General features: G+C 44.6%; 1 protein-coding gene across 9 annotated transcripts in view; it reads right to left on the bottom strand.

Annotated features, from left to right (window-relative positions):
• The window catches only part of cacna1g (calcium channel, voltage-dependent, T type, alpha 1G subunit), a 685,429-nt gene that overhangs the window by 212,328 nt on the left and 452,375 nt on the right, over positions 1 to 20,726 (bottom strand). For all 9 annotated transcript variants that reach the window (XM_068057908.1, XM_068057913.1, XM_068057914.1 and 6 more), the window contains 3 exons: positions 6,321 to 6,472; positions 4,834 to 5,019; positions 1,013 to 1,127 (listed from right to left, as the gene is read on the bottom strand). In XM_068057908.1, the coding sequence (XP_067914009.1) occupies positions 1,013 to 1,127; positions 4,834 to 5,019; positions 6,321 to 6,472 (453 nt within the window). The remainder of the gene's footprint in view (positions 1 to 1,012; positions 1,128 to 4,833; positions 5,020 to 6,320; positions 6,473 to 20,726) is intronic.

Genomic DNA, 20,726 nt, shown 5'->3' with positions numbered 1-20,726 from the left:
TCACGCCTCTAAATCCAGGCCAATTCTTTTTGGAAAGTGGTTAGAGCCAGGCTGTGATTCTTTTTATACTAACTTATCAACATCAGCTGTTCTAACAAGAGGAGGTGCTGAGAAGTGTCTAAGGACGTCAGGACAGAAGGGGAAGGAAAACTAAACCAATATGGACACCTTGATCCAATATGACAATTGTGCTGCTATCTCTGTCACACTCTACAATTAACAGCTGCTCTTTCACAACTCTTATAACTAGTGACAGTTTGACCAGGGACAGTATGCCACCTGCGAAGACCATTACAAGAGAAAGAAAAAAAATACTTTTCAAATCGTAAACATATAAAGTTAATTAAGAAAAATAGAAGTTGCACTTGGTGGGAAGGTTAGGAAACTTTTTGCCCACTTTCATTAGCACCCCAATGACAATCTTAGAATCATAGAATAATTCAGCACAGAATGTGTCATTTGACCCATTGTGCTTGTGTCCAGCTCTTTGAAAGAGCTATTCAATAATCTCACTTCACCCCTTTTTCCCCATGGCCTTGCAAATATTTCCTTTTTAACTATACATTCAATCCCCTTTTGAAAGTTACTACTGAATCTGCTTCCATCACCCGTTCAGGGAAGGCATTCCAGTTCATAAAAACTCACTGTGTAAAATATTTTCCTCAACCCCGCTCTAGTTCTTTTGCCATTTATCTTCAATCTGTGTTCTCTGGTTACAGACCAACCTGGCAGTGTGAAGTTTCTCCTTATTTATCAAAACCCTTCAAAATTGATCAAAACCTCTACTAAATTGCCTCTTAACCTTCTCTGTTAGAAGGAGAGCAATCCCAGCTTCTATAATCTCTCCAAAAAAACTGAAGTCCCTCATATCCTGGTATCATTCTAGTAAATCACCTCTGCACCATCTTCAAGACTATAATATCCTTCCTAAATTGTACTGCCCATAATTGTACACAATGCTCATCTGAACCCTAACCAGCAATTGATAAAGGTTGAGTGTAAGTTTCCATACCTGGAAGACAGTTACAATAGCCCAGAGAAGAGAGTCGAAATTCTTTCTGTCAGGAAGAGTGTCTCCTTCTTTTTCTGATGCAAACTTGCAGCCAAAAAGATGCATTCCCAGAATACTGTAAGGGGAAACAGAATATTGAACATAATCACTGGGAATAAAGGGCAGCATATCTTTCCAGTACATAATGATAGAATTTAAGGGACAGTTTGGCATTGGCGGCAATGTCAAAGGGCTGATACTTTACAAAGCTTTATCCTCTCAACCTGGTGTCTTTCCAAATTTCCTTTTCTTCATGTTGCCCCTTTCAACAGAGATCCGGTGGAATCATGCATTTCTCCCTGTCCACTATCAGATTTATCCTGTGATCAGTGACAGAAGGCAATCTTGGAATAGACTGAGTCAGTTCATATCACGTAAGGCACCTCACACGGGACATGTGAGACTAAGGAAGATGACGTACTGATAGTGTTACATCATTCATAGGCCCTGGGTGCACCTGAGGTGAGGGCCACTACAGATCCCCAGGGTGCCTCTGGATCAGAAAATTTTGGGTTCAAGTCCCACTCCAGAGACTTGAGCAAAAAAGGTCCAGGCTGATACTACAGTGCACTACACAGCAAGTGCTACACTATTGGAGGTGCCATCTTGCAGTTGAGGCGTTAAACTGAGGTCTCGTCTGCTTTTTCAGGTGGATGTAAAAGATCCCATGCTACGCAAATTGATGAAGAGCAGGAGAGCTCTTTCCAGTGTCCTGGCCAATATTTTTCTCCCAATCCACATTATTGTTGTGTTGTTTTAAACAGACTCCAGACACTGGCTGAGCGTGTCTACCCTGAGGCACAGTGTGGCTTTCGAGCAGAGAGATCCACCATTGACATGCTGTTCTCCCTTCGCCAGCTACAGGAGAAATGCCGCGAACAACAGATGCCCCTCTACGTTGCTTTCACAGATCTCACCAAAGCCTTTGACCTCATCAGCAGACGTGGTCCCTTCAGACTACTAGAAAAGATCGGATGTCCACCAAAGCTACTAAGTATTATCAGCTCATTCCATGACAATATGAAAGGCACAATTCAGCATAGCGGCGCCTCATCAGACCCATTTCCTATCCTGACTGGCGTGAAACAGGGATGTGTTCTCGCACCTACACTGTTTGGCATCTTCTCCCTGCTGCTCTCACATGCATTCAAGTCTTCAGAAGAAGGAATTTTCCTTCACACAAGATCAGAAGGCAGTTTGTTCAACCTTGCCCGTCTAAGAGCGAAGACCAAAGTACGGAAAGTCCTCATCAGGGAACTCCTCTTTGCTGATGATGCTGCATTAACATCCCACACTGAAGAGTGTCTACAGATACTCATCGACAGGATTGCGGTTGCCTGCAACGAATTTGGCCTAACCATCAGCCTCAAGAAAATGAACATCACAGGACAGGACGTCAGAAATGCTCCATCCATCAATATCGGCGACCACGCTCTGGAAGTGGTTCAAGAGTTCACCTACCTCGGCTCAATTATCACCAGTAACCTGTCTCTCGATGCAGAAATCAACAAGCGCATGGGAAAGGCATCCGCTGCTATGTCCAGACTGGCCAAGAGGGTGTGGGAAAATGGCGCACTGACACGGAACACAAAAGTACGAGTGTATCAAGCCTGTGTCCTCAGTACCTTGCTCTACGGCAGCGAGACCTGGACAACGTATGTCAGCCAACAGTGACGTCTCAACTCATTCCATCTTCGCTGCCTCCGGTGAATCCTTGGCATCAGGTGGCAGGACCGTATCTCCAACGCAGAAGTCCTCGAGGCGGCCAACATCCCCAGCATATACACCCTACTGAGCCAACGGCGCTTGAGATGGCTTGGCCCATGTGAGCCGCATGGAAGATGGCAGGATCCCCAAGGACGCATTGTACAGCGAGCTCGTCACTGATATCAGACCCACCGGCCGTCCATGTCTCCGCTTTAAAGATGTCTGCAAATGCGACATGAAGTCCTGTGACATTGATCACAAGTCTTGGGAGTCAGTTGCCAGTGATCGCCAGAGCTGGCCGACAGCCATAAAGACGGGGCTAAAGATTGGTGAGTCGAAGAGACTTAGCAGTTGGCAGGAAAAAAGACAGAAGCGCAAGGGGAGAGCCAACTGCGTAACAGCCCCGACAACCAATTTTATCTGCAGTACCTGTGGAAGAGTCTGTCACTCTTTATAGCCACTCCAGGCACTGCTTTACAAACCACTGACCACCTCTAGGCGCTTACCCATTGTCTCTCAAGACAAGGAGGCCAAAGAAAGAAGAAGAAGAAGAATCCACATTACTAAAACTGATTATATGGTATTTGTCACATTGCTGATTGTGGGAGCTTGCTCTGTGCAAATTGGCTGCTGCATTTTCCACATTACAACAGTACATTCCTAAGTACTTAATTGGCTGTAAAGTGATTTGGAATATCCTGATGTTGTGAAAGACACTATATAAGTATTTGTTGTCTTTTCATAACCCTGAAGATCGATGCCTCCAAATTTATCCCTGTCCTGCTTTTACTCCCAATCCCTTTCCTTCTACTTGGAAATTGACTTGTGTTCACCCTATCCCGAGGACAAGTCCATGCTACCCTCCAACAATTGTCTTGCTGTCCGTAAATCATTAGCTACTCTTTAACCCATGATAATCACCAAGCTTTTAATACTAAAATTTCACACCACCTAATTTTTTTCCCTAATTTATCTGATCTTCTGTTCTACAAAAACTTTTGAAACTAAAATTGACAGATTTATGTTAAGGGATATGCAAACAAGGCAGGTAAATGGAGTTAAGGTATAGATCAGCCATGATCTAACTGAATGGTAGAACAGGCTCGAGTGGCTGATGTCCTGCTCCTGGTCATATGTTCTTGCATATACCTTTCAATCTTGACTGTATTCTGCTCTGTACAAGCAAAATGTATCCTGATGTATTGGCATCCTCAGTGAACGGGTTTTCAGTGAGTTAAAATTTCACCCTTTTTTGTTAATTGTTTATGGAGGTGTGGGCGTCTCTGGCTATGCCAGCATTTATTGCTCATCCCTAATTATCCTTGAGAAGGTGGTGGTGAGATGCCTTCTTGAACTGCTGCAGCCCATGTGGGGAAGGTACACCCACAGTGCTGTTAGGAAGGGAGTTCCAGGATTTTGACCCAGTGACAGTGAAGGAACGGCGATGTAGTTCCAAGTCAGGATGGTGTGTGGCTTAGAGGGGAACTTGCAGATGGTGGTGTTCCCATGCATCTGCTTGTCCTTCTAGGTGGTAGAGGTCGTGGGTTTGGAAGGTGATTGACTGTGAATCTACTTTATCTTTTCTACTGGAGTAGATATGAAGATGTAAAGAGTGCACTTACCAAGTGGAAATGAATCATGGGCGTGGAAGTCTAACTTATCTGTTTCTAGTCATGAGTTTCCGATTGAACAAAGATTCTTGATAACAAAAAATCTTGAAAAGTCCAAGGCCCATTTGCCAATTACTTTCAGTCTCACATTTATTTGTCTACTGATTGCACGGGTGATTTGACCCTCCAAAATATACAAAGGATATATGGTAGATGGGGCCTGCATAAAGCATCACCTGGGGTGATCTCAGAGAAGAACATGAGGCAGGGAGGATTGCACATCTGAACGGAACCTGCCCAATTTTCCATCCATTGGTTCTAATGGGAGGAAAACCAAGCAGGCTCTGTTTGTGGCGATAATCCTCTGCCTGATTTTCCTCTCTGCTCTGCTCCCCTGGGTGATGCTTTACTGTCTATGCACTCATGCGTTAATGCTTGAGGAATGGGGGACTGCTGCCCGCTCACCTGAAGATGAAGATGAACAGCATCAGCAGCATACAGAAGGTGGCAACGTTGTCCATTGTCTTCATTAGGACCACAAGTTGGCGCTGCAGGGCTGGCATAAACCGTACTAACTTCAGCACTCGCATCAGTCGAAAGGTACGCAGCACCGAGAGGCCCCCGCCTTGCTGACCTACAATTTCCCACACACTGGAGAGCAGTGAAGGGCAGGTCAAATGAAATGAAAAGCATAACATTAGTACGAGAACTTGTAATCAAATTATCATTCAACTCTTGAATCTTGCAACAGGCATATATTTCAACAAGTGCAGGAGATGAAATTGGGGTGTACTTCAGAAAGTTACACTCTCAAATGCAATGCCTGGGACTGGCAGAAAGGGAAGAGTAACTCCTGACAAACTGTGGCACTGTTTTCAAAATGGGATTAATTGACATTATAACTAGGATGATTGCAGTAAAGGGAAACAATTGTGTTTGACAAAACGTTATTACTTGATGAAACTACTGTCACAACACTTGGCACATGGCATCATTGGTCCTGGAAGGTTTCCCTTCACCAAAGCAGTAAGTTAACCTTCCCTCATCTCTTGCTGGATTCACTCAGCAGGTCTGGCAGCATCTGTGGAAAGAGAAGCAGAGTTAACGTTTCGGATCAGTGACCCTTCTTCGGAACTCGAGTTCCGAAGAAGGGTCACTGATCCGAAACGTTAACTCTGCTTCTCTTTCCACAGATGCTGCCAGACCTGCTGAGTGAATCCAGCATTTCTTGTTTTTGTTTCAGATTTCCAGCATCCGCAGTATTTTGCTTTTATTCCCTCATCTCTTGATTGATTTCCAATATGGTCCCTTTCTTCTCAGGATATAGTAGTAATTCAGTAAATTTAAAATGAACAGCAAGTAGAAACAAAGAGCAGAAAACATTTCTAAAGTGCCCAATCTTAATAATGCAACAGAATCTTACATACCTATATATATTTACATAGGATTCAATGCCCTCACACTACAGCCATGTACAGCAAATAGCGCTTCTGGGTCTCTCACAATTTACGGTGTATGGAGGTGGCCAGCATCTCACTTGTCTGGCAATTTGGAGTTACTGTTTCGAGGTTCAACAGAGGGCAAAACACATTGCAAGAGAATCTGATGCTCTGGCTGAAAACAATGGGCAACTTTAACTCTCACTCAGTGTTACCAGGAAGGGGCGGCTTAGTTGGACTTCATGAGACAAAGGGTGGAACTGGTGACTATATGAGAGAGGGAATATGTGAGACAGGAAAGGAGGGGTAATGAGGGACACATAAAGAAGAAGGAGACCAGGGGGTAGTTTTGACTTTGTGTGATAGTATAAAATGGATGATAGCAAGTTGGCAGTCTGTGTTACATTTCTCCCGATTTTTATTTCCTAATGCTTGTCTTTTTAAAGGTTCCTGAGATATTTTACTATTTGATACCTTCAAAAAATGATTTTACATTTACTTATGACAATTTACCTGATGACTACAATGATGCCATCAAAAATGTTGTAAGGGTTCTTGATGTAGCCAAATGGCCCATACACCAGGATCTTCAAGAGCATTTCCAATGCAAATAGGCTGGTGAAGACGATATTGCTGATTTCTAGGGCATTCGTCAGCTCTTCTGGCTGAGAAAGAAAACAAAAAATGCACAGAATGAGGATAGGATAAATGTTTGTGTCTAGTCCAGGTGCCAGGGCTCTACTTCACTCAGTCATTCTTTTGGAGTTTTCATTTTGCAATTACCAAAGCAAAGGATGTCAGTACTGCAAAGTGCAGCATTTGTTTAACTGTTATCCCCCAATGAGCAGTGGCATAGTTAGATGCAGAGTAAAGCTCTACCTACTCTGTCTCATAACATGCCTCAACCCCAAACTCACAAGAGAACCCCTACTGCATCAATATGAACTTTTCTACATTCCTACATGAATCATCCAATGGCCTTTCTGAAGGCCACTGTCAATTAGTGCCCAATGACGTCCATACCCATCAGAAACTGGATTGACCAGAAGAATCATTTCATGTAAGACCTTTGCAACCAGCAGAGAGAGGGCACTTTCATCCAATCAGTCTGGCTGGGTTCAAACTGAAGTCTCACTGGTGGAAGGGCAATGTGCTAATCCATTGTGATAACTGAACATTATTTTCCTCTGATAGCATCTACAAAAGGCAAATAGATATTTTAGTAGTAAATCAAAGAACTGGAGATTGAATTGATACTGTACATGTATATTGGAGATGTGTTCTCAATGTGTGGTGAACGCAGTGTTCGCTTTTTTTTTAGTTGATTTTTCTTCCCATTCTGGAGACTCCTTCAATGTAGAAGGAAGGAGGCAGGCAACCCGTTTCTAGGCATTTATATGGCCTCTGAGTTAAAGTAGTTTGTGAATTCCACTCTATTTTATAGTCGATCTTGCTATGGCAGCACACACATTACAGTGGAGATCAGGGATGAAAACCTGCAGTGGGAACATTAGCTGATTTTCCCTCTTCTCAGCCTTGGGAGCCAACAGAACATTCCTATCTTGGCCTCAGCTGAAATTTGCTATCTCAGTGACTGAACCTGGAACCTACCAGGCTGGAATATCACATTGAATAGTGCATATACCCACTGAACCATCAGCTCTATCCCTCATCCCCAAAGATCATTTAATAAAATGCATATGTAGGGTTTAACAAGGGTCTAGAGTAATAGTGAAACATATTCATGGCGAATAGGCAGCCTGCTTTACACCATGCATGATCTGCTTTCCCATTAATTTTAAAAGAAAATTGGGCACTGTGTAAAACAGAGCTGACAACTCGCTATGAGCCTGTTTAACCTTGCTGATGTAGACCTTCATTGTCTCCTATGGTTCCATTCCTCAAAGTACCATACTGGTCCACCTACAAGGAGAAACTTCGTAAAGCACAATTAAAGGGTTCAAAACAAGACATCAAATGTAAAAATAAGCAGGACAAGTTGGAAAGAAAAGATAAAAAGAACACTGAAATTTATACGTGCAGCTTTATAAATACAGACATATCTAGGAGGTAAGTCCAAAGTTAAAAACGTGAACTGAAGTTGAATAAGAACTGAGTGTTTGGGGAACCTGAGCTGGTCTAAAACATTTTCATCCTTCCAGATGGAACTGAAGATTAGTTTTGAAATCGTTCATTGCTGACTGTTGATGTTATTAAAATTAGATTCATTAAAATGCCAAAAAACACTTGAAAAATCCTCCACAGCACTCTGTCAAATTACCCGGCAGTTGAAAACATGTCTCTCAGCGTATAAAACAATTACTGTACCGCATGACTTCTTTGTAAAATGCTGTGTTCCATATTAAATTTGTTTTGCATAAAACTGTTAGCCAAACTGTCCTAATGAAGAGTTAAATCAAAAAATAAAGGTTCACATGGCTTGGGCTATTTCTGTGGGTGCTGTGAATTGAAAATTCACACCACTACTAATGACTTACAGTCCAATAATTCCCTCAGATGGTTTCTACACAGCAGAAATAAACTACAACAAGCCTCTTAAAGAATGACCCTTGGTTGACAATATGGCAACAATTGGGTCCTTCTTAAAATTAGAGCATAGGAGGTTTGAAGACCTCAAGGACAGGCATGAATGGTAACATTTTGAGGCTATGGATAAGGCGTTTAGGAAGTGCAACTTCTCAGGGTTGAATAGACTGAATTGTAAGATTGAGTTAATATTGTTGGGTCCTCCTCAATTACTTTTAGGAGTCGGGGGAAGTTCACAAAGCTTTATCTTTCAATAGGATGTATCTGTGATTTGTTGCTCTCATTGAGAACATAACATACAAAGATGAAGTTTGGTCATTTGTTCATCAAACATTGCTCTATGATAGCCTAGTTTTTCTAGTCAAACATCCAACTGCATTTTGAATACTTTTAACAGTCTCTACTTTCTAGCATGGCAGACTGTTCCAAATATTGAAATAACAAAGTTCTTTCTGACACTTAAAAAAAAAATTACATAAATTTATGTCCTCTGTTCCTATAAATTTGACTGAATTTGAAAATGTTAGCTGTAAATTTTCCCCCTCTTGAAGAGCGGGAAGGTAGCTGGGGGGGGGGGTGGGGGGTTGGGGGGTGTGGGTGGTAAAATGGACCAGGAGGTGAAGGGGGCCCTCCCGGCCCACTCCCGCCTCCACCACCATTTTACGGAAGGTGGCGGCGAAAAACGGCTTGCCCCCAGCCCAGGCCAATCAAGGCCCTTAAGTGGCCACTTAATGGTCACTTAGGTCCTCCGCCCACTGCCATGGGGATTTTACCATGGCAAGCGGGCAGCCCAGGCCCGAGAAAAGCTGCCTGTTAAAAGCAGGTGGCTCTCTGACGGCCTGAGAGGGGGCCCTCATGATCAGGCACCCAGTGCCCGGCGGAGGGCCACCTCCGCTGCCTCAACCACCCCTAACACCCAACAGGCCCCTGTCCCCCCTGTCAACCACCCTCGCCTTGCCAAGGCCTGACCGATCACCCCCGGCAAAGCAACAAAAACTTACCTTGGTTCCGGGGCTCCCTGACATTTTCGTCTTGAAGCTGGGCTGCAGCATCAGCAGTAGCCACTGCTCCCGGTGGCGCTGCTGGGGCTAAGGGCTGCCAGTCTGCTGATTGGCTGGCAGCTTTATTAGGCAGGAGCTCCTGCCTCAAGTGGGTGGAAGTCACGCCTCAGAACAATTAAAGGCCGTGGACCTGTAAAATGCGGGTCGGATCCCCAGGCCAGGTGGAAGTGGGTTCACCAACAACTTTTCAGTTGGTGGATGGCTCCCGTCCACCAAGGGTAAAATCCCAGCCATTGTGGCTGAGCTTCATAAAAATAGCTCAATGAAGTTGAAGCTAATTTGATTTCTTCCACGCTAGGCTGTAATAGTTGAGCTTCCCTACAGTCTAAGGCTGACACTCTGGTGCATTGCTGAGGGACAGCTGCACAGTTGGAGGTGCTGTCTTTTGGTTGAGATGTTAACCTGGGGGCGCCGTCTATCTTCTCAGGTGGATGGGGAACGATCCCATGGCAGTATTTTGAAGAAGTGTAGGGCCAATATTTATCGCTCAACCAACATCATGGCTGTTGTTAGGTAGGTGTGCCAGGGCTTACAGACATGGTTGTCGGCATCCTGACAGGTGTGGATAATCAGGCTCAGTTGGCTAATCTCTTTTGCATGCCTTCTTTCATTCAGCTACTTATTAGGTGACATACCATGACTGGGGAGCTGTTGAAAAACCATCCTGATTTGAGGTTAGCCTAGCTTTGACTTCTTGCATTCCATGCCATCAGATTTGCTATCACGGCCTCTCTTGGAATGGAGAAGATTTCTTTGACAGTGAGATAGAGCTCCTCTCTCTATAGATGTGGGTGTGCAGGCTCAAGTGGGTTATGCGGTCAAACCTATGTTGGCATCTTTCCACTCATCCTCCTTCTTCCTAGAAGCACAAACATAGAAGGCGGGGGCGAGGGGGGAGTAATGCATCTGGGGATACCCATTGAGCCATTATTGCTGTGACCACAAAAATGACCATGCAACAACTGAAACAATGGCAATTTTAACCCAGGCCATCTGTCAGGAAACTGATGAAACTGGGGGCAGCGCTGGTTTACATCTCACCTGATTTTACTCCCCACTGAATTCACAAAAGCATAATATCGGATGGGTGTAAAGCCAGAGTTCCTGGTGAGTTAGGTTAAAATTATCTCCAATCTATCACTTAATTCAGAAAAGTAAAGGAATAAGGCCAGCAAAAGGGGAAAAAAAATTGGACTGTAAGTGTATAAAGCAATTATTATTCAGCCTCTTGAAATCAGCTTTGTTTTAACTGTGATATTAAGATCTACCATCTGGAACTCCCTTCATCCAGCCACAATTCCACCACCCCCCCACCCCCCCCCCCCCCCCCACTCCCCCACCATTATTTTCTGACCGGATTCATCCAATTTACACCCTTCCACTGAGCAAACCAGATCAGAAGATCTAGGCTGGTCCATCATCTTCCTTGAATGTGCTGCCACATTGGGCCAAAGTGATGGACCTGGTAGATGAAGGAAGCTGCTTGGAGGCTACAAATCTCCAGAATCTTATGTAAATGATCAATCTGAATTAACTTTTGACCACACTGCGGGGCCTATTGCTAACTGCTGATGTAGTCATAGACCGCATGCTGTTGCTAAGAGAATTAGGCCTCAGTAGACCATACCTTATTGCTAAGCTGTTGATGTAATGGTAGGCCACTTGCTGCTGTTAAATTAATGATGCCTCAGATAACATTCCTGGTTGCTAAGCTGATGATTTGATTGAGCAACAGCTTGCATTTATATAGCACCTTTAACATAGTTAGACCTCCCAAGGCGATTCGCAGGAATGTAATCAGACAAAAATTGAGACTGAGCCAAAGAGCAGATATTAGATGAGGATAGTAGTGCATGCTAACAGGTCCAATGTACAAATTTTTCTTTCAACATCCTTCAAATTACATATCGTTGCAATTTGAAGTTGTTTTTACTTGTATTTCTTGACCAATTCAATAACAGGTGAAAGATTTTAGGTGCTGACGATGCTGCTTTAACATCTCACACTGAAGAGTGCCTGCAGAGTCTCATCAACAGGTTTGCGGCTGCCTGCAATGAATTTGGCCTAACCATCAGCCTCAAGAAAACGAACATCATGGGGCAGGATGTCAGAAATGCTCCATCCATCAATATTGGCGACCATGCTCTGGAAGTGGTTCAAGAGTTCACCTACCTAGGCTCAACTATCACCAGTAACCTGTCTCTAGATGCAGAAATCAACAAGCGCATGGGAAAGGCTTCCACTGCTATGTCCAGACTGGCCAAGAGAGTGTGGGAAAATGGCGCACTGACACGGAACACAAAAGTCCGAGTGTATCAGGCCTGTGTCCTCAGTACCTTGCTCTATGGCAGCGAGGCCTGGACAACGTATGTCAGCCAAGAGCGACGTCTCAATTCATTCCATCTTCGCTGCCTCCGGAGAATACTTGGCATCAGGTGGCAGGACCGTATCTCCAACACAGAAGTCCTCGAGGCGGCCAACATCCCCAGCTTGTACACACTACTGAGTCAGCGGCGCTTGAGATGGCTTGGCCATGTGAGCCGCATGGAAGATGGCAGGATCCCCAAAGACACATTGTACAGCGAGCTCGCCACTGGTATCAGACCCACCGGCCGTCCATGTCTCCGCTATAAAAACGTCTGCAAATGCGACATGAAATCCTGTGACATTGATCACAAGTCGTGGGAGTCAGTTGCCAGCGTTCGCCAGAGCTGGCGGGCAGCCATAAAGACAGGGCTAAAATGTGGCGAGTCGAGGAGACTTAGTAGTTGGCAGGAAAAAAGACAGAGGCGCAAGGGGAGAGCCAACTGTGCAACAGCCCCGACAAACAAATTTCTCTGCAGCACCTGTGGAAAAGCCTGTCACTCCAGAATTGGCCTTTATAGCCACTCCAGGCGCTGCTTCACAAACCACTGACCACCTCCAGGCGCGTATCCATTGTCTCTCGAGATAAGGAGGCCCAAAAGAAAGAAAAGGCTCTTTTAGGTGATAGACAGTGGTGTTTTGGTAGTGAGTCTTTTCTGGCCTGTGAGAAACGGAAGAGAAAATCTGCATAAATTTGCCCTGCACCAGTTAGTTTGGAAATATGTCTATCACTGGTGCAATCTGCGAATTGTTAGATTCTGTGTGAGTGTGTGTCACAGTACGTCTTCAGGGCTGAGTATGAGCAGGCCTTGGCAGTTTTATTTTCATCCCAAAAGATTTATTTAGGCAATGCCACTTAACTGCCAAACATAAATGGATATTTCCAAGAAGCCAAGTTCCCAGGAGCCATCACACGCTGTTCAGTTCCGTATCCTTGGCATCTTTTCAATCAACATTTTGAGGCTAAATGAATCATTTTACATTATAGACGTGTCAGAAAAATTAAACTAGCAAATTATTCATACCTACTGAAAACAGGTGTGCTCTACCATACAGCACACCTGAGACTATCTTACCTGCTCAATTACCATCAAATGTCCCAACCGTGAACCCAAGTGCAATGCAGCGAAGCATTTTGACAATTGAGCCACTAACTCTCACTCAGACATTAATTGAAGAAGAGAAAGGTCCTTCACCTTCAGTCTAGCTTCCGAGATCAAGGTTTGTTTGTGTTTTGTTTTGGTCAGGCGGATATTCATCGCCTAGTTTCTGTTTGCCCAATATGGAAGGCAGGCCCCTCTCCCCTTAGGGACATACATCACTGATATAAGTCTGGAGAGCTTAAGCGCAGATTGGCAGAGCAAAGGAGTAGGGACCCCTCAAGTGTGCACAATATTATTGTTGAAGTTTAGCCAGCTAAAAGCTGGCAACCTAGCTACTACTGGTCCTGCCAGGGTCAGTAGTAGGGAAAATGCTATAATCTATTATAAAGAATGTGATAACTGGACACTTAGAAAATAATGGCAGGATTGGGCAGAGTCAACATGGATTTATGAAAGGGAAATCATGTTTGACAAACCCGTTTGAGGATGTAAGTAGCAGAATAGTTAAGGGGGAACCAGTGGATGTGATGCATTTGGATTCTCAGAAGGTTTTTGATAAGGTCCCACACAAGAAGTTAATAAGCAAAATGAGAGCACACAGGATTGAGGGTAATATACAGGCATGGATGAGAATTGGCTAACGGACAGAAAACAGAGAGTAGGAATAAACAGATCATTCTCAGGTTGGCACGCTGTGACTAGTGGGGTACCGCAAGGGTCAGTGCTTGGGCCCCAGCTATTCGCAAGCTATATCAATGATTTGGATGTGGGGACCAAATGTAATATTTCCAAGTTTGTTGATGACAGAAAACTAGGTGGGAATGTGAGTTTTGAGGAGGATGCAAAGAGGCTTCAAGGGGATTTAGACAGGCTAAATGAATGGGCAAGAACATGGCAGATGGAATATAATGTGGAAAAATGTGAAGTTATCCACTTTGGTAGGAAAAACAGAAATACAGAGTATTTCTTAGATGGTGAGAGATTGAGAAGTGTTGATCTCCAAAGGGACCTGGGTGTCCTTGTTCACAAGTCACTGAAAGCTAACATGCAGGTGCAGCAAATGGTATGTTGGCCTTTAGAGCAGGAGGATTTGAGTACAGGAGTAAAGAAGTCTTGCTGCAATCATATAGAGCTTTGGTAAGACCGAAGTTCTGAAGAAGGGTCACTGACCCGAAACGTTAACTCTGCTTCTCTTTCCACAGATGCTGCCAGACCAGCTGAGTGGTTCCAGCATTTCTTGTTTTTAATTTCAGATTTCCAGCATCCGCAGTGTTTTGCTTTTATTTTGGTAAGACCACACCTGGAGTATTGTGTACAGTTTTGGTCTCATTACCTAAGGAAGAATATAATTGCTGACGAGGGAGTGCAACGAAGGTTCACCAGACTGATCCCTGGGATGGCGGGATTGTCTTATAAGGAGAGATTGAGGAGGCTGGGCTTGTATTCTCTAGAGTTTTGAAGAATGAGAGGTGATCGCGTTGAGGTATATAAAATTCATAAAGGGCTCAACAGGGTAGATGCAGGAAGGATGTTTCCACTGACTGGGAGTCTAGAACCAGGGGCGCAGTCTCAGACTAAGAGGTAGGCCATTTGTCACTCAGAGGGTGATGAGTCTTTGGAATTCTCTATCCCAGAGTGCTGTGGAGGCTCAATCATCGAGTATATTCAAGACAGAGATTGATATATTTCTAGATATTAAAGATATCAAGGGCAATGGGGATAGTGTGGGAAAATGGCATTGAGGTAGAAGATCAGCCATGATCTAGCTGAATGGTGGAGCAGGCTCGAGGGGACGAATGACCTACTCCTGCTCCTATGTTCCTCCCTATCTATCATGATCTTCAGTCAGAGGTCAATCCTTCAGGTTCCATTTGTGAGCAACCTGCTATGCAGGCCTGACAGATTTCAGATTAGCAAGTCTACCACAGAGGGTTGACTTGGATCTGAATTTCCAGCCAATAGCTGTAGTAAGCAAGGGCTATGGTCCAACTCATTTTTTTACACTTTTGCCATTGTCTCCTCGAAGCACCTTGGTTAAAATACTCAACTTATTTTTACCTTCAATACATAAATTTTCCAGTAGTGAACACTGAAATTTGCCCTGTCACAGATATCTAAGCTCCCTAGCAAGACGTTTGTAGCCAAGTACGACATCCTATCATTAGACTACCTTTATCCAGGCAGGCACACACATCCCCTTTCTCCTGCATACTGCATTGTGTGGCAGTTATTCTATTCCAATGAAATTACATAAAAGGCAAAATCAGGGCAGAAACAAGGGGCTGAATTTTATTTAGGTGATGGGGGGCCCGGTGACAGGTTGGAAAGGGGGGGGTGGGTGAGGAGGGGGGAGCCATTTGTTGGACCCCCGGCCGAAATCAATGCAGGCAGGCAATTAACTGCCCGCTGTCGGGGATGCCATCCCCTTTAGGGGACAAGGTCCTGCCCCAAGAGCTGCTGACCAATCAGAGGGCCAACAGCTCAGCAGTCCTAGCAGCGCCACCGGGAGTGCTCGCCACTGCTGGGACTTGGAGCCACTTAGGCAGGTCCCGTCAAGTGGGGGCGTGGTTCATTAGTGAGGGCAGGGGAGTGGATCTTTCAGCAGGGGTAGCCCTTCCTGCCAGGCGTAGGCCTTCTGTGGACCACAGGGTGACCAATCTTGCCACCCCCACAGCCCCCCAAGCCAATAAGGAAGCCACCAGCTTTTACTGGATGGCCTCCCCACGTGGCAGAAGCAGCCCCCGCCACTGGTAAAATACCAACAGCGGCAGCAAGAGGCCTTTAAGTGGCCCTTAACTCGCCACTCGAGGGCCTCAATTGGTCTCTGGACGGGAAAGCCATCCTCGACCTTCCTGCCCCAGTAAAATTCCATGGCGTCGAGAAGGCGATAGGCCTCCAGTCTCTGCCCTCTCTCACCATTTTATGCCCCCTCCACCACCTCCCAGCCCATCCCTAAAATCCAGCTCAAGATTTCCAGGGCTATTTCTATGAACATCAGTGCTGGCTACTTTTCATTTGATGAAGCTCAGCTCAAAGAAGACACCAAAGGTTCACTCTGACAAATTCAACCTGAGTGAGCAGCTGGAGATAGAGATGAAATCAGGGTCACAGTGCAGAATTTTTGGTTGCATCCAGCAGGATAGCTATAATCTTTCTAATGTGAAGGCCCATTCACAACTTGGACAAATAGTCTTATGGCACAGTGGTGAGCCTGGAGTCAAGGTAATAGCAGAACAGTAGAGCTGGGTGTCATCCTGGCCTACAATGTAACAATGTCCTTTGACAAGATGGTCACAGATTCTTATTAGTATATGTGAAGGGACACATGCTTAGCTATTCCATTATGCCTGCTTTTAAACGTTTGAGAGTATGGACAAGAAAAGGGCATTCAGCCCTCCCACATCTGCTCTGACAAGGCCTCTTTCCTGCTTACTAAATCTCCTGGGGAAAAATGCAGCAATATTTCTTCCTGACCACGAGAAATGGAGTGAATCTTTGGAATATCTCATTCATGCAATGCTGAGATCAGCTACTTGAGAATTATCCCTCTCAATGATTTTAGGGCTTTGGAAGCACGTGGAAGTGTGCTGACAAGCTGCTTCCAGAATTAGCACAACACTGGAAAGTGAAGCTCTGGTTTCTGCGACAATCAAAAAGAAGTCAATTACAAGATGCCAATCGCTAGAAAAGTAACTTTCTTCCTCACTCTATAACAGGTGAGATTAACTGTCAGCAGTTTTCGACCAGGGACTTTCAAAGTCTATGGAACTTTTTAATAGAAGATAGAACCCGTTGGCCACTAAGGTTTCAGAAGACAACAAATTACATTTATAAAGCACCTTTAACAGGGCAAAAATGGACATTAAGCAGCAGCAGTGGATCAATGAAAATGGTCAACAGTACAGTCAAAGAAATAGTTTTTGAAGGTGGAGAGAGTAAGGAGGAAGGGTTCAGGGAGAGAATAAGACCAAGCTGTCTGAAGGCTATACCAGCAAAGGCAGAATGGGGGCCAGAATAAGAAGAGCTGGGCACATGGGCTGGCATGCAGAACTAGAGGATTCTGCAGAGATACAAGGATGAAATTCATCTTGCACAGGAGTAGAAAACAGACGATAGCGCATCAGCAGCCCACTTTACACACTGATCAAATGTCTTTTTCATTGATGCCATACTAAGCTGTCGCCCAAGACCATCCTACCCCACCCTCACTGTGAGCAAAAGTAATTGAGAGGGTTTTGTAAACGTATATCAAGAATTTTAATGTAATACATTGGGAGATGGGCCACCAGTGGCAATAGGGAAGTAGGACTTAGTATAGGACAGCAGTCTGGCAGTGGAATTTTGGACAAGTTGGAGTCTGCGTTGGGTAGAGTTTGGTAGACTGGTATGGAGATGTTGAACTAGTGAAACCAGGAGAAGACAAAAACATGAATGATGTTAGTGAAGTAAGGGTAGAGGTGGAAAGAGGCGGTCTTTGTGATGAATAAGATATGGGGTTTGAAGCTCAGCTCAAAGAGGACACCAAAGGTTCATCCAATGAGTTCAACCTGAGTGAGCTGCTGAAGAAAGAGATCAGGGTCACAGTGCATAATTTTTGGTTGTATCAAGCAGGATAGCTATAACCTTTCTAATGTCAAGGCCCATTCACAACTTGATGTTGGACAAATAGTCTTATGGCACAGTGGTGGTCCTGGAGTCAAGGTAATAGCAGAACAGTAGAGCTGGGTGTCATCAATAAACATAAGGAAGCTGATGTCTTGGGGTGGGAGAGAAAGGCCAATGTAAAAGGAGAAAAAATACTTGCATTCAAATGGCATCATCTTTGAATACCGCAATATCTTTCAATTTGAATGAGTTACATTTTTTGAAGTGTAGTCCCTGCTGTTAAATAGGCAAATGTGGCAGCCCATTTGTGCACAGCATGGTTCCACAAAGAGAAAAATGAGATGACTAAGCAGTTAAACATTTTTTCATTCATTCATTCATGGGATGTGGGCATCACTGGCTAAGCCAGCCTTTGTTGCCCATCCCTAATTGCCCTTGAGAAGGTGGTGGTGAGCCACCTTCTTGAAATGTTGCAGTTCGTCTGGTGTAGGTACATCAACAGTGCTGTTAGGGAGGGAGTTCCAGGATTTTGACCTAGTGACAGTGAAGGAACGGCGATATAGGTTCAAGTCAGGATGGTGTATGGTTTGGAGGGTAACTTGCAGGTGGTGGTGTTCCCATGCATCTGCTGCCCTTGTCCTTCTAGATGGTAGAGGTGGTGGGTTTGGAAGGTGTTGTCGAAGGAGGCTTGGCGTTGCTGCAGTGCATCTTATAGATGGTACACACTGCTGCCACTGTGCGTCAGTGGTGGAGGGAGTGAATGTTTGTGGATGGGGTGCAATTTAAGCGGGCTGCTTTGTCTTGGATGGTGTCGAGCTTCTTGACTGTTGTTGGAGCACTCATCCAGGCAAATGGAGAGTATTCCATCACACTCCTGACTTGTGCCTCGTAGATGTTGGACAGGTTTTGGGGAGTCAGCAGGTGAATTACTCGCCACAGAATTCCCAGCCTCTGACCTGCTCTTGTAGCCACAATATTTATTACGCTGGTCCATTTAAGTTTCTGGTCAATGGTAATCCCCAGGATGTTGATAGTTGGGGATTCAGCGATGGTAATGCTGTTGAATGTCAAGGGGAGATGGTTAGATTCTCTCTTGTTGGAGATGGTCATTGCCTGGCACTTGTGTGGCACCAACGTTACTTACTACTTATCAGCCCAAGCCTGAATGTTTTCCAGGTCTTGCTGCTTGTGGACATGGACCGCTTCAGTATCTGAGGAGTCGTGAATGGTGCTGAACACTAAGCAATCATCAGCAAACATCCCCACCTCTGACCTTATGATGGAGGGTAGGTCATTGATGAAGCAGCTGAAGATGGTTGGGCCTTGGACACCACCCTGAGGAACTCTGGGTAGTGTTGATTGAGGGACAACGGTCTTCAGGGACATCAGCAGAGCACTCCGTTATTTTTGAGTTCGTGCCATGGGTATTTTTAGGTCCAACTGAACAGGTAGCCAGGGCTTCATTTTAACATCTAATCTGAAAGACAGAACCTCTGGCAATGCAGGAATCCCTCAGTACTGCACCAAAGGGCCAGCCTGGATTATGATCTGGACTGAGCCTTAAGTCCGCAATCTTCTAAGGCTAAGAATGCTACCAAGTAGGTTTGGAACAGGAGTCAGCCAAGGATGCAGTCTTATAGAACTCCTCAGGTAACCAGATGGAAGCAAGAGGAGAAATCACTGCCAGTGTGTTGGCTGCATTTGGACAGGCAGGAGTGGAACAGAACATGGGAGGTGCCATGCAGATGGACCATGGAGGAATTAATGCAAGAGGACGGAATGGCTAGCTGTGTTAAATACAGCTTGATGAAGCAGACTGCCTGTACTTCATTTAACCATGTGCCATTGACAGTTCCTTCTAGATGTAACACTACTAATGTGGTTCTTTTCCCATGCAACAGCTATTGTTTCTATGAAAGAGATTAGCAATCGGACCTACCGGAGTCAATGCTTTATAGAAGTCGAATTTGCAGCTCTTCACAGTGATGCTGTTAACCTTACCCATCAATTGTGAGTGAACTGTGTGTGAAGTGTCGTCAGAGATGTGAATCTCTGCCTAAGTCCAGTCCTGTTACAGCAAAAATGGGGTTGCAATAACTGTGAATATGCAAAACAATAGTGTCCCAGTGAGCTCTTCTGCTGTGCTATAGTGTCAGTGGAGATACATTGGGATTTTTGCATGGCACCCGAACATTTCAGTATAGATAGAATATAGTAATTAACATAAATAGGGTTTAAGCCAATACTGAATTGCCCACTATCTGATTTATGTATGAAGTACATCATCTCCAAGTAAACCCAACTGAAAGTCTAACCCTTCAGATGCTCATTATGACAAGACCCACTCTTGTAACTGCATAAGGCCCAGCCTGATTTTGGATTGAATGCTTAAATCTTAAAAGTGGAGGAGATCTGATGATGTCTTGGAAAGTAATGCAGTTTAAAAGCTTGTGAATATTCCCTAGTCCATTTTGTAATTCTACTGACTTTACGTAAAATACAAGTCAACAGGGGAAACAAAAATGTTACCAAGATTAATTCAGCAATGATCAAACATTAAAGAATATCCTACAGGAAAAGCCACATGAATGGTAAAAAGAGAGAATGGATTGCAAGGCAATAGCTGGTAGTAAGTGCTGCGATAAATATACAAACTCAGTACTCAGTTGACAAATGCCCAGCCAATGTGGAACTGAGACATAGATATCAGGAAGGTCCCAGATTCAATCCATTATCTCTAGTGAGTTAGCTGATCTCAGTCAGATGACTGTGGGGTGCTTTGAGCGGTCTTGATGTTCCTGGGACTCAGGAGGGGAAAATAAATTAGAAAGAGTTCCTGGACTTGATCACTATCTTGTGGGTCCAACTAGAAAGTGAGCATATGCAGATGTCGGCTCCCACAGTTGAGCAGCTGGCCAATACTCACTAAATAGGATGACACATGAAGAGCGACCACATTGGGGGAGATTCCAAAGAGCTGCTGGTACTTTAGTGCCTTCAGGAGAGTACAGGAGGAAATGGGGGAAGGGGAGTTTGTAATAAAGACTGCAAACAAAATTAACATGTATGACTAAATTCAAGTTATCATTGCTTGTGTACAGTATTAGGTGTTTTCACAACAATGGGCGGCACAGTGGCGCAGTGGTTAGCACCGCAGTCTCACAGCTCCAGCGACCCGGGTTCAATTCTGGGTACTGCCTGTGTGGAGTTTGCAAGTTCTCTCTGTGTCTGTGTGGGTT

This window comes from Heterodontus francisci, chromosome 26 (assembly GCF_036365525.1).
Source record: "Heterodontus francisci isolate sHetFra1 chromosome 26, sHetFra1.hap1, whole genome shotgun sequence".
Classification (NCBI taxonomy): Eukaryota; Metazoa; Chordata; class Chondrichthyes; order Heterodontiformes; family Heterodontidae; genus Heterodontus; species Heterodontus francisci.
Note: the sequence above shows the minus strand (reverse complement) of the source record. Positions and strands in the feature narration are given on the sequence as shown.